Consider the following 13,864-nt stretch of genomic DNA (forward strand, 5'->3'; position numbering starts at 1 on the left):
ATATTTATTGTTCTATCGTCTAAGAATAGTTTTTGTATGTATGTTCGCCATTCAACGCTTATTTCTTCTATTGTGGTCAGGACTCTATCATCCGTGCTTGTTATTGTGTCACACTGCCTAGCGTTTCTGATCCCACACATTTCTTTAATTTTCTTATGGAGAAGTCTATCATCATGTTTATTCTGTAGGTCTTCTATCTCTTCGCAAGTTTCTACAAGCCACTGTGCTTTTGCTTCCACTATCTTTTTTTTACTAGTCTTTGTATTTCTTTATATATTTAATCCAGTCTTTGTTTCTTGCCTCTTTGATTCGTGTATTTAAGGTGGTCTTCAGCTTTTAGAAATACAGTCTTAAGTTCTTTCAATATTTGGTTTAAGTCGTCGGATTCTTCTGGATTCTTCGAAGCGGCGTCCTTATTTCAAATAGCTAGAGGTTTTCTTGTTGTTTTTTGTTAGTCCCTTGTTTCATTTTTTTGGTAGTTGCCCCAATCCGACCCCTTGCCATTCAACTTATCCACGACCCAGCTCTCGAAACAAACCCTGAGGGCTGTTCGCACAGTTTCGTTTATTTTGCTTGCCCTATCTCTACCTCCAATAATTTCTGTCCTCAATACAAAGGTAGGCAAAAATATTTCGTTACAACTTGAGAATATCCGTCAGAAAATTCACATGCAACGATGTCAGTAAAATTCTCCTGTTAGTGATTCCATAGTAAATCAAGAGAAAAAAACCAGCAAAAAAACCTCATAATATTGTCCAGATATGGTAAGTATTTGGTCTTACATTTAGTTTACTCTCAATAAACACCAAACTCTGATTTTAGATGTATGTTACTTCAAAACACAACTGATGTATCCTTGATATGTTATTTACTTAATAATACTGGTATTTTCTTTTTACTGATTTCCTCTTTTAATTTGGGTAACCAGATTCTACTGCATTCTGCCGAGTTGGTCTCATTTGCATAATTAGGGCTGCTTCTTTGATTTTTCTCTTTTTACCATCTGTTCCTTTTAGGATTATACTTAATCGTTGTATTGAACCCTATGTTCATTTTCTCATGCGTGTTTACATAATGTATTTGAGATTCATCAAATTATCTATTTTTAATATAAGATTGATGTTCACTGCAATATGAAAGTACTGAAAGCAAAAAACTCAAGCGGCATAACAAAAATCGTACGAGATAAAAAATGAGAAAAACGTCACCGTCCGAGACAGAAAGGAAATAAGCGAGGTCATTTAAAAAATTCTGCACTAAATTATACTCGGTAAATACACAACCACAACAACGACCTACTGAACGAACCATAATTAATACCGGCTCAGAAGAAATACCGGACATAACCGACTATGAAATAAGAATGGCCCTAAATCAGCTAAAAACGAAATGTCCAGGAAAGGATAAAATTACAATTGAAATGTTGAAAATTGGTGGCAGAAAAATGGAACAGGTATTAGGTATTTTATTTAATAAAGTAATTGATAAAGGAAAGATTCCTCAAGAATGGTACAACTCCGAAGTCATTTTATTATTCAAGAAAGGAGACAAAGCAAACATCGAGAATTACCGACCAATAGCCTTGCTATCACATCTGTATAAATTACTAACTAAAATCATAACCAACCGCCTAACACATAAGCTCGATTTCTATCAACCTATCGAGCAGGCTGGATTCAGAAAACATTTTAGTACCATAGACCACTTGCACACCGTAAGAACACTGATAGAAAAATGCACCGAGTATAATGTTCCAATTCATAAGGCGTTCGTCGATTTCCATAAAGCATTCGATTCTATCGAATTATGGGCAGTGCTTGAATCTCTAGAAAATGCACGTAAAGATTCAAGAGACACTTACATAATTAAAAACATAAATGAAAATGCCACCATGCAGATAAAGCTGTACGAAAGCACAAAAGCTAATCCCATAATACTACAACGGGGAGTAAGACAAGGAGACACCATCTCTCCAAAATTATTTACCCTTGCTCTAGAAGAGATTTTTAAGAAACTAGAATGGAACAACAATGGTATCAACGTCGACGGATCATACTTAAACCACTTGAGATTCGCAGATGACATAGTTTTAATAGCCGATAATAATATCCAGGAACTGAATGATATATTACAACAATTGAATGCAGTTTTAGGAGCGGTAGACTTAAAAATGAACTACAACAAAACAAAAATACTGAGCCAAGACCTGACAAATATAACAATACAAAATTATACCATAGAAAATGTTGAACATTATGTATATCTAGGTCATGTCATCAAACTGGGAAAACCAAATCAAGATGCTGAAATTAAAAGACGAACACAACTGGCATTGGGCGCTTTCGGCAAACTAGCATATATCTTGAAAAACACCTCCATTCCTGTAAACTTAAAGAAAAAGGTGTATACCACATAAATACTACCAGTTTGTACCTACGATTTGGAGACAGTAGCCCTTACCAAAAAATCTGCTAAAAAATTAGAAACAACGCAAAGAGCAATGGAATGAATTATGCTTGGAATATCACTGAGAGACAAGATTAGAAACACCAAGGTAAGACGTAGAACGAAGATTAGGGATATTAGGGCAGGTCATGTAACCCGATATAATGACAACAGGTGGACACGGAGAATTCTAGAATGGAGACCAAGGATGACAACAAGAAGCATGGGAAGACCTTAAAAAAGATGGGTAGATGACGTAAGAGCAGTGGCAGGCAAACAGTGGATTAGATTGGCGCAAGATAGAGAAAGATGGAAGCAATTGAGAGAGACCTACATTCAGGAGTGGATGGAAAATGGCTGACAAAGAGAGATGTTCACTTATTCTAACATTTAATAGTCTTGATGTTTCACCTAAATAAAAATGAACGCATTCACAAGGTATTTTATAAATACAAATCTTTGTTCTTTCTTATAAATTGTTATTATTATCCTTTGTGGATGCTGCAGGATCTCGTTCCAAGTTGTTTTGCTCCTTTCTGCCGATTCTTACAAATTCCTTAGTTACAAACGACAAAGGATAATCATTTTTTAATATTATATTACGTTTCTCTTCCAAGAACAAGTTTTCGTTAGAACAAGTACTTAATTTTGGATGTATCGTATAAGGATTTAATGATTTTCTTTTTATTATTGATATTATGATTAGCTTTATAATTTTGATATTTGATGGTGTGTGTTTGTTTCCTATACACCTGTGACTCAGATGCAGTATCGTTCTTGGAGATTAAAACATCTAGTAAAGTTAGTGTATTACTTTATTCCTTTTCCATAGTAAATGTTATTGTCCCTTCCTTATAATTTATATCATTCAGGAATGTGTCAAATAACTCTGATCTGAGGCCATATTGAGAATACATTATCTACCAATCTAGACCTTACTGTGAGTTTTAAATTAAATTTTAAATTGTGGTGGAGATATGTAGATGATGTATTCTCAATATGGCCTCATGAATCAGAGTTGTTGAATATACTTCTAAATGATATATACGATAAAGAAGAGACAATAGCATTTATCATGGAAAAGGAATATAATAACACACACAATATAATAACACACACATACAAGATGTTTCAATCTCAAATAACGATACTGGATATGAGACTAAGGTGCATAGAAAATCAACACACAACAGATAACACAACAGATACTTAAATTATAAATAAAATCATAATATCAATATATTCGAATAGAATCGACAGAACGGAACAGCACAACTTGAACGATGAACGAGATCGTACAGCATCTACAAGGAACATTACATACACAAAAGAATAATCAGAAAAACCTAAAACGATAAGAAATAAATTTAACATTTCAACAACATTCAAAATAACAAACACATTGAGATCTATTTTATCTAAAACTAAACCTAACAATTAACAAGAAAAAACAAAGAAGTGTATTTATAAAATACCTTGTGAATGCGATCATTTTCACATCACACAAGACCATTAAATGTTAGAGTAAGTGAATATCAATCTAATATTAAACATAGAGAATTTGATAGATCTCGAATATATATCAGGTATGGGAAAATGACCATAGGGTTTAATGGAACGATTCAAGTATAGTCCTAAAAGAAACAGATGATAAAAAGAGAAAAATCAAAGAGGCGGCTCTAATTTTGCTAAATGAGCCTAATTCCGTCACAAATTCCTTGGCAGAATGCAGTCAGATCTGGTTACCCATATAAAGGAGAAAATCAATAAAAAGGAAATACTACTATTAGTAAGTCAGTAACATATTGAGGATACATCATTTATGTTTTTTAAATAACATACCTATAAAATCAGAGTTTGGTGTTTATTGCAAGTACACTAAATGTAAGACCAAGTACTTACCATGTCGGGATAGTATTACGAGGTTGTTTCCCTAGTTTTTCTCATGATTTACTATGGAATCACTAACAAGAGAATTTTATAGTCATCATTGCATGTGGTTGTCTTTTTAAAGACAAATCACATGCTATGATTTTTCTGACGGATATTTTCAAGTTAAGGTTGATTTCAAGTAATCCAATGAACTATCTTACAATAATGTCGTCCCAGGAACATAACTCAGCAATAATTACAATATCATTTTAAAGTCGTCTACTTGCACTTGTACTCATAGTGTGTACATGATGAACTTAAGATCGCCATATAAGAAAGACTCTACAGACTTAAATGTATGGTCAATAGCAGAATAAAATACCTAACAATATAATTCAAGAAAATAAATAAAATATTAAGTAAAATAAGAATAAGTGATCAAAAGAGATATATTAACCTAAGGGAGAACCTTGTAAAACATGGTGTACAAAATTTGTTGCATTCCATAAGGCTAGTTTAACTAAATTAAAAATTGTTATAGAATAATAAATGTTTTTAAGAGTTTAAGTTAGATTTAAGTTTTTTTAAAACTATGGTTTATAGCCAACCGGTGGGATATTCCTTTTAAATAACAAAAAAATATAAGAAAAACGCCTCGTCTGAGCGAAATATTTGTAAAATCCTCCCCGTATTCGTGTGATGTCACCACTTATAGTGGCACTACAGAACTCTAGGTTTTTGAAGAATGACATATCAAGAATGCGTCTTTAAAGTAATTGTCAAGGGTTTAAACACATATTTTATAAAATAAAAAATTTAATAAGCTCTAAAACTGAGAATAGATATATTCAACTCCAATTTAAGCTATGAATAAATGTATAATTATAAAAAATATGGTATATTCTTACCTAATGTATCTCATGAATACTATCAGTCCAGGATTGAGAAATCGTTTGTCGTATTGAACTAGAAGACAATACGTCACTAACAGACCGCTTAAAATGAAGAACGAATCAACAAATACATCACCGTGAAAGAAAATGCTGCCAATTGGCGATCTATATTGCTAAAATATAAATATATGCAAATTAAAAAAAAACGATAAACTGAAAAATATCAACATAATGATCTAAACAAAAACAATATAATTTATAATATTGTAATTTTAGTTTAGGTTAGGTTAGGTTAGGTTGTAATTTGTTGATAGACATGTAACACAAATAGACTGAACGCTGTAGTACAGCCCCGTTCCCCCAGTGCAGCAGAGAAAATTGACCGAAAGCAGTTCCTGCATCTCTTTCTAATGAGCCGTGTTTATGTATCACGTGACCTAAATGACCAATGGGAAAGTCACGTGGTCATAGGTCCTTAGGCCTACGCTAAGGAAATTGGAAACGATTTTAAACTTAGAATGTAAGAAACTCAACTAAATAATAGAAATATGTTAATTGGAATGGGTCAATTTAATTAACTTACAACGTCGGAATGACTTTTTGTTATTTGGGATTCAAGTCTATCTGATTTCTATCTAAGTGATATAAATATTTTTTCCAACAAAGATACAAACTCCAGCTGTGAAAATATCTCCCGAAGGCAGCCAATCGTTTGTTAAAATTCTACAAACTCTTTATAGCTCGTAGCAAGTGGCCAGTCGTTGGGATATCCAAACTTCATTGATGTGATTTCGAGCATGTCTGCTTTATAGAGACTTAAGAGTAGAATGACCAATACCGATCCTTGCGAAAAGCCATTCTTCAGTTTCATTTGGATACTAGTCTCATCGCCCATAGTCAATGGAAAACTTTTGTGGTATAGCATAGCATTGATGACATCAGCGATCCGTCTGCATAGAATCGCTCACATTAATTTATATATTACCTTTTATTACACATGGTATCGTATGCTGCTGATAAATCAATAAAAACAATGGATATTTTTAATTTTTTAAAAGCCCGTTTCTACATAGTTAGTCAGTGCAAGGACTAAGTCTATGGTGGGTCTTAAGGTCTTTTTAAACTTAAGTTGCGTGTAAGCTATTTTGGAGTGCTCTTGAGGTAGGCACTATGTAGGACGCCACTTGGTTTGGTCTTACTAGATGGATTGGGCTGTCGGATGGGTTACTGCCTCCTAGTTTTCACAGCAGTGACCGTGCTTGAGTTTTTAAAATCTAGATTTTCAACTGTCCTAGTCCTTTTCTCGCCCCTAGCGGTATTAAGATTGTGAAGTAATTCGTCTGCCATTTCCAATTTTTCATACAGTTTTTCCCTAAACCTCGACTATCCAGAAATATACTATCTGTGGTTCCCTCTAGGAATTGCTGCTTTAGCTGCAGTCATTATTGCTCCGACAATCTCTCGTAGTTTACTATTTTTGGTGGAGTGCATCCTAAGCATTTGTCAAGATTTGTAGAGCTTTTCTGAAATTTCATCTGAGTGGAAACGATCTTATAACTGGAATGCTAATGCTGATTTTGATCGGAACAGGGTGGTGCTCGCTATAAGTGAAATCAGATATAACCTTTCTAGATACTGGTAGAGGGTAGTTTTTGTCGTCAGTGGTAACAAAACAAAGATCGGGTTATACTTCCTCTTCTAAGCTGCAGTTCTGAAAGTGCCTCTATCATTAGCGTCGAATAAGAGGTGGATGTGACTGTTAAACTCCCCTACGTAGAGGTATTCGTAGTAGTTAAGGAGATTTGCAGCCCAGGTGAGAGCAGGGGGTTTATAAGTATTAGCTATTGTGATTTCGCCTATTTTCACAGTTTTCTCGTGGATATTGTTCTTGGTAGAAGTGGAAAATAAGGCTGCATTTTCTATATTTGTGTGTACATATATTGCTGCACCGTAGGGTCTATTATAGGTAGCACCGTGAGTAGCACCCAGTAGATCATAGTCTGACATTTTTTCCTCTTGAGTTTAACTGGACTTCGTTTTATATATGTGTTTCTTGTATTCTGGTCTTACGACGAGGTTAATATTGACATCAAAAATAAAAGATGGAAACAAAAATACTACACGCAGATGCTTCATTTACAGTACGTGAAAAAATTTGTTGATCTGTTTATGAAATTGGAAAAAAATCAATTTAAAGTCTTGTTTATTATCAGAGCTTCTGTATGCTTCTGAATCGTTGTTTGTTACGGCGGTGATTAAAATAAAGCTAAAAATACTTATCAAATGCTACCTCTTCCTAATTCTTGAATTTTTGACTCAAAGGAATTTCAAATATTAGCAGAGACTTCTATATGAAATGCAGAAATATCAAATTCGAAGAAGGAATTACGGTTACATGAACTACCAATGGGTTACATGAATTCCCAATTACAGTTTTCATACGAAGGAGAACCCCAAAATGACCAGGCGCTGCATCTTGTTATCGGAAATTTTTTCTGCAACTTTTTAAAGTTGATAATCTCTTACAATAGCAACTACATTGAAACATTCGTTTTCTTCACTTTTTGGGAAGTTATATTAAATAATAAAAGCTACTTACCTCCTCTACCAACTCAAAATTTAAAACGGCAGATGAAAGATGTGTTCCAAATCTATGATCCGTTATAATCATACAAATGCAAATAACGCGCATTCCATATAAGATAGTTAGAGCCGGATTGGAATCATCTGCATGTGGTAGTTTTTTCAAATTTCCTTTTATAGAGAACGTAAGAAAAAGTGAAGCAATTGGTGATCCTAAAAAATATTATTACGATAATCAAATTAGCGTATACATATCTATAGCTTAGAAAATAAAGCACAAAACAAACTATTATTTATATGACGTTATGTCTTCTAGATGAGAAGTCATCTTCGAAATATAAATTTTATTAAAAAAAAAACATCTTGGTTGTTGAGAAGGTTGCGTTTCGATTCATTTCAAGTCTCTCACGATTCTCCTACACAAGTTTCAACTTTTAAGTTTCATCAGGGAAGACTTTGTGAGAGGACTGAATTTAACCTACGCGTACCATCCAGGTTACTATTTTTAGTAAGAATTAGTACCAGTATTGGTGTAATAAAGTAATTTAATTTTGTTATGGGAGTAACAACTAGTATTAGAACAGGTGTGAGAGAGACTGATACATTTCATGCGAAAGAAGGATTGCACCAAGGCTCGGGGCTTAGTCCTTATTTATTCTCATAAGCTAATGATGTAATTTTAGTAGGAAATAGTGAAAGCAACTTAAAAAAAACTGAAACAGTGAAGACAAGCTCTTGAGCAAAAGGTTTAAAACAGAGTATTTGGAATGGTCATCTAAGGATGGAGTTAGTACAAATAGAATGATATATTTGGATGGTAAAATAATTGTGAAAAGTAATAGTTTTAAGTACCTAGGATCAGTCTTACAGAGTAATGAGGGAATAGATGGATATGCATGTAGTAGAATTAGGGTTGGATGGACGAAGTGGAAGGAAGCGAGTGGTGTGTTATGTGACAAAAAAATTCCAAGGAAGCTTAAGGAAAAATTATATAAAACAGCCATAAGACCAGCTATGATGTATGGAACTGAATGTTGGGCAGTTAAAAAGAAAGAGGAACAACGAATGCATATAGCGGAAATGAGAATGCTTAGATGGATGAGTGGAGTGACAAAAAAGAATAAAATTAGGAATGAGTATATTAGGGGAAGTCTAGGAGATGAAAGGGCATAGGTAAAGATGATTTGGTTATGTTTAACGTAGAGACGTTAATCACCCGATACGAAGAATTGCTTATCTGCGGCTTCCTGGAAGTAGTAGAAGAGAAAAAACAAAGAAGATATGGGGGAGACGCTTAGGCAAGACATATCGGTAAAGGGTGTTTGATATGACCCAAGATAGAAACTTATGGAGAAAACTAATTAGGAAAGCTGACCCCGCATAGGCAGAAAGGCATAGAGAATGATAATGAGGATTGGTGTATTAAAGTATAACACTTTAACATTGTACTATCAGTATGTCTTAGACACTTTTCTACAATTCAATTTCATGTGCGTTTACCAGACGATACCGTATTGCTGGCAGATTGTGCGCAGGGGCTCCAAAGGATGATTGATAATGTTGCAGTATCATGTTACAAATATGGCATAAAACTAAATTTTAAGAAGACATGTAGAATGATCAGTAGTAAGAACACCAACATAAACGCCCAAATTACAGTAAACGATACGCCGTTAGAAAGAGTGGAGAAAATATGGTATCTGGGCTGCAATGGAATCACAGCTACAGATAAAAAAATTATATTAAAAAAGTCAGAATCTCTTTTAACGGTCTTAGGAAGATTATCTGCAACATATCTTTAAGTATTAATATACGCATAATATCTTATGTTTTTAGTGTCCTCCTCTACGAAGTAGATAGCTGGAGTCTTACAGAAGATGCCATAAAACAGGTTAGAGGTATTTGAAATATGCTACCGACGTATGTTAAGGGTCTCATATATACACCACACAACTTACATACTATTCTTCAGAGGCTGAGAAAAGACAAACATATTAATAACACCATAAAGAACAGAAAATTGGCTTACTTCAGATACATCATGCGTAATAATAAATACCGACTTTTACAGTTCATTCTACAAGGCAAGATTAAGGGTAAGAGAGGCCCTGGACGTAGACGTATATCCTGGCTTATCAATCTTAGGAAATGGACTGGTCTAACGTCAACTGATCTATTTCTAGCTGCTGTAAATAGAATAAGATAGAAGAAGCGCGATTACCCCGATACTATATTTAATAATCACTTATATGGTATTAAGTCGTGGACAATTTATCGTGTAAGAGAAAAAAAGCTATAGAATTGTAAAGCTATATGACAATATTACAAATCAGCTAAAAATTGAAACCTATGGCATAAAACAACTGAAAAAAGATTATTTTAAATAATTTTCAGTCGAAATGGAGAAAATAAACAGAAAAAGTGTATAAAAAGTACGAAACAAAAAAAAACATAAACATCATAACGGAAAATAAAATTTTACGTACTAAAGAAAAGATTGTGGTTAGAACTTCGAAGAGCTTCGAAGAAGAAGCGGTCAACCCATCTCCTCAGGTCTTTCAGCCACGAGTTCTGGCATCTTCCAACTGATCTTTTACCCTATACTTTATATTCCAATATGATTTAAAATAATTTATATCTTTCACCCTTCAGCACATGTTTGTTGTACAAAGTTCGTTGCCGTTTGATACCACAATAGTTCTGAGATAATTAGCAAGTCATGTTAGTCGATTTCTGTTGTTCTCAGACTTTCGATCATCTTCGGATGGTTAATGCAATTAAATGCATTTCGATAATCAATCAATTATGCATATACATCTACATTTATGTTTCTGCGTTGTTGTGATGCAGAAACATGAATTACGTGAAACACATTTAATGCAAAAAGAGCTTCTGTGTTCCCAGTCTATTTCGAAATCCGAAATGAGTGTTACTCATCTGGAACTCACACTTCTTGTAAATTCGTGTACGGATGGTTCTGAGAAAAGTTTTAGGGACATGAGACATCTTCTTCTAGTTCCATGACCGTTATCGATCGTTGGATATCATGTTGGCTACCATATTCGCTATCGTGACTTTATTGACAGCAGCTATAAATAACGATGTAGTTGATTTTCCATACTATTGCCTTAGATTTTTCAGCCATGATGTTCTTCTTCTACCACGACCACGATTACCTTGGATCTTTCCCTGAATGATCAGATGTAAAAGATCATATTTTTCAGGGTCTCTCATAATGTGACCGAAGTATTTCAGCTTGCGTTTCTTTATTATATTGACCAGTTGTGTTGTTTGGTTCAGTCGTCTAAGGACCTCCTCATTTCTAACTCTGTCGACCCAGCTTATTTTCAGTAGTCGTCTGTATACCCACATCTCAAAGGCAGTCAAGCGTCTTAGGATAGCCTCAGTTAAAGTTCACGCTTCCACCCATACAGCAGGACAGCAAAGATGTAGCAAGATGTAATTCGAACTCTAAGGTCAATGTTAAGATCGTGACTGCAAAGTACGTTTCTCATTTTTACAAAGGCAGCTTGGGCTTGTTCTATTCGGCTTTTAATTTCTGCGGTTGGATCTCAGCTCTGATTGATATTACTGCCGAGATACACGAGTTTCTTTACTCTGTCCAGTGTGGCATCTCCGACTTTTATACCGTCATCCTGTATATAATTTTGTTTGCTAACTATCATATATTTAGTTTTCTTAACGTTGAGTTTTAATCCATACTGATCACAAGTCTATTTTATTTTGTTCATTAGATTTTGAAGGTCTTCTCCGCAATTAGCAAGCACTAAGGTATCGTCGGCATACTTAATATTGTTGACGGTTACTCGATTCACAATAATATCTTCGGTTGTCTCCATTAAGGCTTTCTTAAATATTTCCTCCGAATATAAGTTAAAAAGCAAAGGCGACAATATACAGCCTTGTCTCACTCCTCTTTTTATATTTATTTCATCCGACAGTTCTTGTTCAACCTTTATTCTTGCCACTTGATGCCAGTATATATTTGTTATTATTCGTAGATCTTTATCGTCCAATCCAGCTGTTTCCAATATTTCTAGCATTTTGTTATGTCGGACTTTATCAAAAGCCTTTTCAAAATCGATTGCACAATTTTGTATACATTTTGATTTATATCTCTGCATCTCTGTACTAGCACATGTATACTAAACAAGGCTTCTCTTGTACCCAAGCCACTCCTAAACCCAAATTGACTATTGCTAATTCTGTCCTCTAACAGCGTGTAAATTCTGCTGTGTATTACTCGCAAGAAGATCTTCAAAACGTGACTCATCAGACTTATTGTCCGATAATCACCGCTTGTCTTTGGACGATGTTTCTTAGGTATTGTGACAAAAGTCGACTTTAACCAATCAGTTGGTATGAGACATCAAGCTTGATGAATTTTAATCTGTCTAATGGTGTGCTGTTATCATGTCTGCTTTTACTTTCGTGATGTGTAATTAATTTAAGTACTTCGACATAGATATTGTTTGGACCAGCGGCTTTTTCGTTTGAGATTTTGCCCTTTTTTGCATAAATAACTTCTTTGGTTATTTGTGGACCTTTTTCATTTATTCAATAATCTGTGGATGGTGGCGAACAAGGTCTATCGTTGTCAAGAAGTGTCTGAATCCATTGTTTTCATCTCTCCAGATTTTCCTCTGTACCTATAACTTTTTCGTTATTATTATTTTTTAATATTATTTCTTGTCTCTTTCTGTGTCCATCTGTCATTATTTTTACATTTCTATGCACATTAAAGGTGTCGTACCTTTCCCGAATTTATTAGAATCCTAGGAATTGTTGACATCCACTTTTCTTTAGCTTCTCTGCACTTTTTATAATGATTTTTTTAATTTGTTTATATTCTATTGAGTTTTTTTTATGTTTTCGTCTTACGTCCACGAGGTCCATGATCTCTTGCGTTATCCATGTTTTGTTTTCTGTTGTTTTTCGTAAACCCGATGTCTTCTTGTATTTTTGTTATTCTTGTTTTTAGAGCAGTCCATGCTACTTCAATATCTGCCTGTACCAAGTTCTCTATCGTTTCTATTACTTTCTCAACTTTTATACTTTTTTCTTAACGTTTTTAGTTTCAGGGTTTTTCAGCTGTAAACATATCTATTTTTGTTGTCTTATTATAAATTATATATACAGGAAAAATCATAATACTATCTGTATCTAGTAAATATTTGATATCATATTGATTTTTCTCAAATTGACGTCAATAAGATATTTCGTATTATATGTAAACCTTATAAAAATGGTTATGTTTTTTTTTCAGGAAAAAATTATGTATTCTCGAAATAAAACATCTATTTTTTATTTTTGGCGGTAAAAAAATAAAGGACACTCACTTAAAGTAAAATTAGACAAAAATGTGTATGAAAGAAGGGCTTTAAAGCATTTGAAAGGAAAGCAGAGAAATAATGACATCAAAAGAATAGTGAAGAATATGCATAAAATCAAAAAGAACCTAAAATTATCGCTATTGTATTAGTCCTGTAAAGTAAGATAGTAGACCAACATGTACATGTACACGGATGGCTCATTGGAAAGAGGAACCAATGTTTTAAAATAACAATAATTTTAATGGACGAGATTTGTTAAAGAAACACAGAGTATACCGAGTGAAGAAGCCTATGAATGTGTTATCGATATATTCTTATTTAGGTACCGTCTCCTCTAAGGAGGTTGGTAATCATTACAGCTTTTTTCACTTTTGAGATTGCAGCTCTGAACAAGTCGACGGAACTGCAATTATACCACTTCCTCAGATTGTTGAGTCAGGAGATGCGTCTTCTTCCAATACTTCGTTTTCGCTGTATTTTTCCCTGCATTATGGTTTGTAGCAACACATATTTATTCTCTCTCATAACGTGGCCGAGATATTGTAACTTTCTTATCTTAATCGTATTCATGATTTCCATTTCCTTTATGAGGACTTCAACATTTGTTATTCGGTTTACCCAACTTATTTTTAATATTCTTCGGTAGGTCCACATCTCGAATGCTTCAAGTCGATCGCTCACCTCTTTCTTTATCGTCCAGGCCTCCACCCCATACAG

The 13,864-nt window shown here is 34.1% G+C and overlaps 1 protein-coding gene across 1 annotated transcript in view; it reads right to left on the bottom strand.

The window, feature by feature from the left end:
* The window catches only part of LOC140434931 (nose resistant to fluoxetine protein 6-like), a 127,093-nt gene that overhangs the window by 42,086 nt on the left and 71,143 nt on the right, over positions 1-13,864 (bottom strand). The window contains exons 5-6 of the mRNA XM_072523570.1: positions 7,810-8,006; positions 5,226-5,383 (exon numbers count right to left, since the gene is read on the bottom strand). Of these exons, the coding sequence (XP_072379671.1) occupies positions 5,226-5,383; positions 7,810-8,006 (355 nt within the window). The remainder of the gene's footprint in view (positions 1-5,225; positions 5,384-7,809; positions 8,007-13,864) is intronic.

This window comes from Diabrotica undecimpunctata, chromosome 2, assembly GCF_040954645.1.
Source record: "Diabrotica undecimpunctata isolate CICGRU chromosome 2, icDiaUnde3, whole genome shotgun sequence".
NCBI classification, from domain to species: Eukaryota; Metazoa; Arthropoda; class Insecta; order Coleoptera; family Chrysomelidae; genus Diabrotica; species Diabrotica undecimpunctata.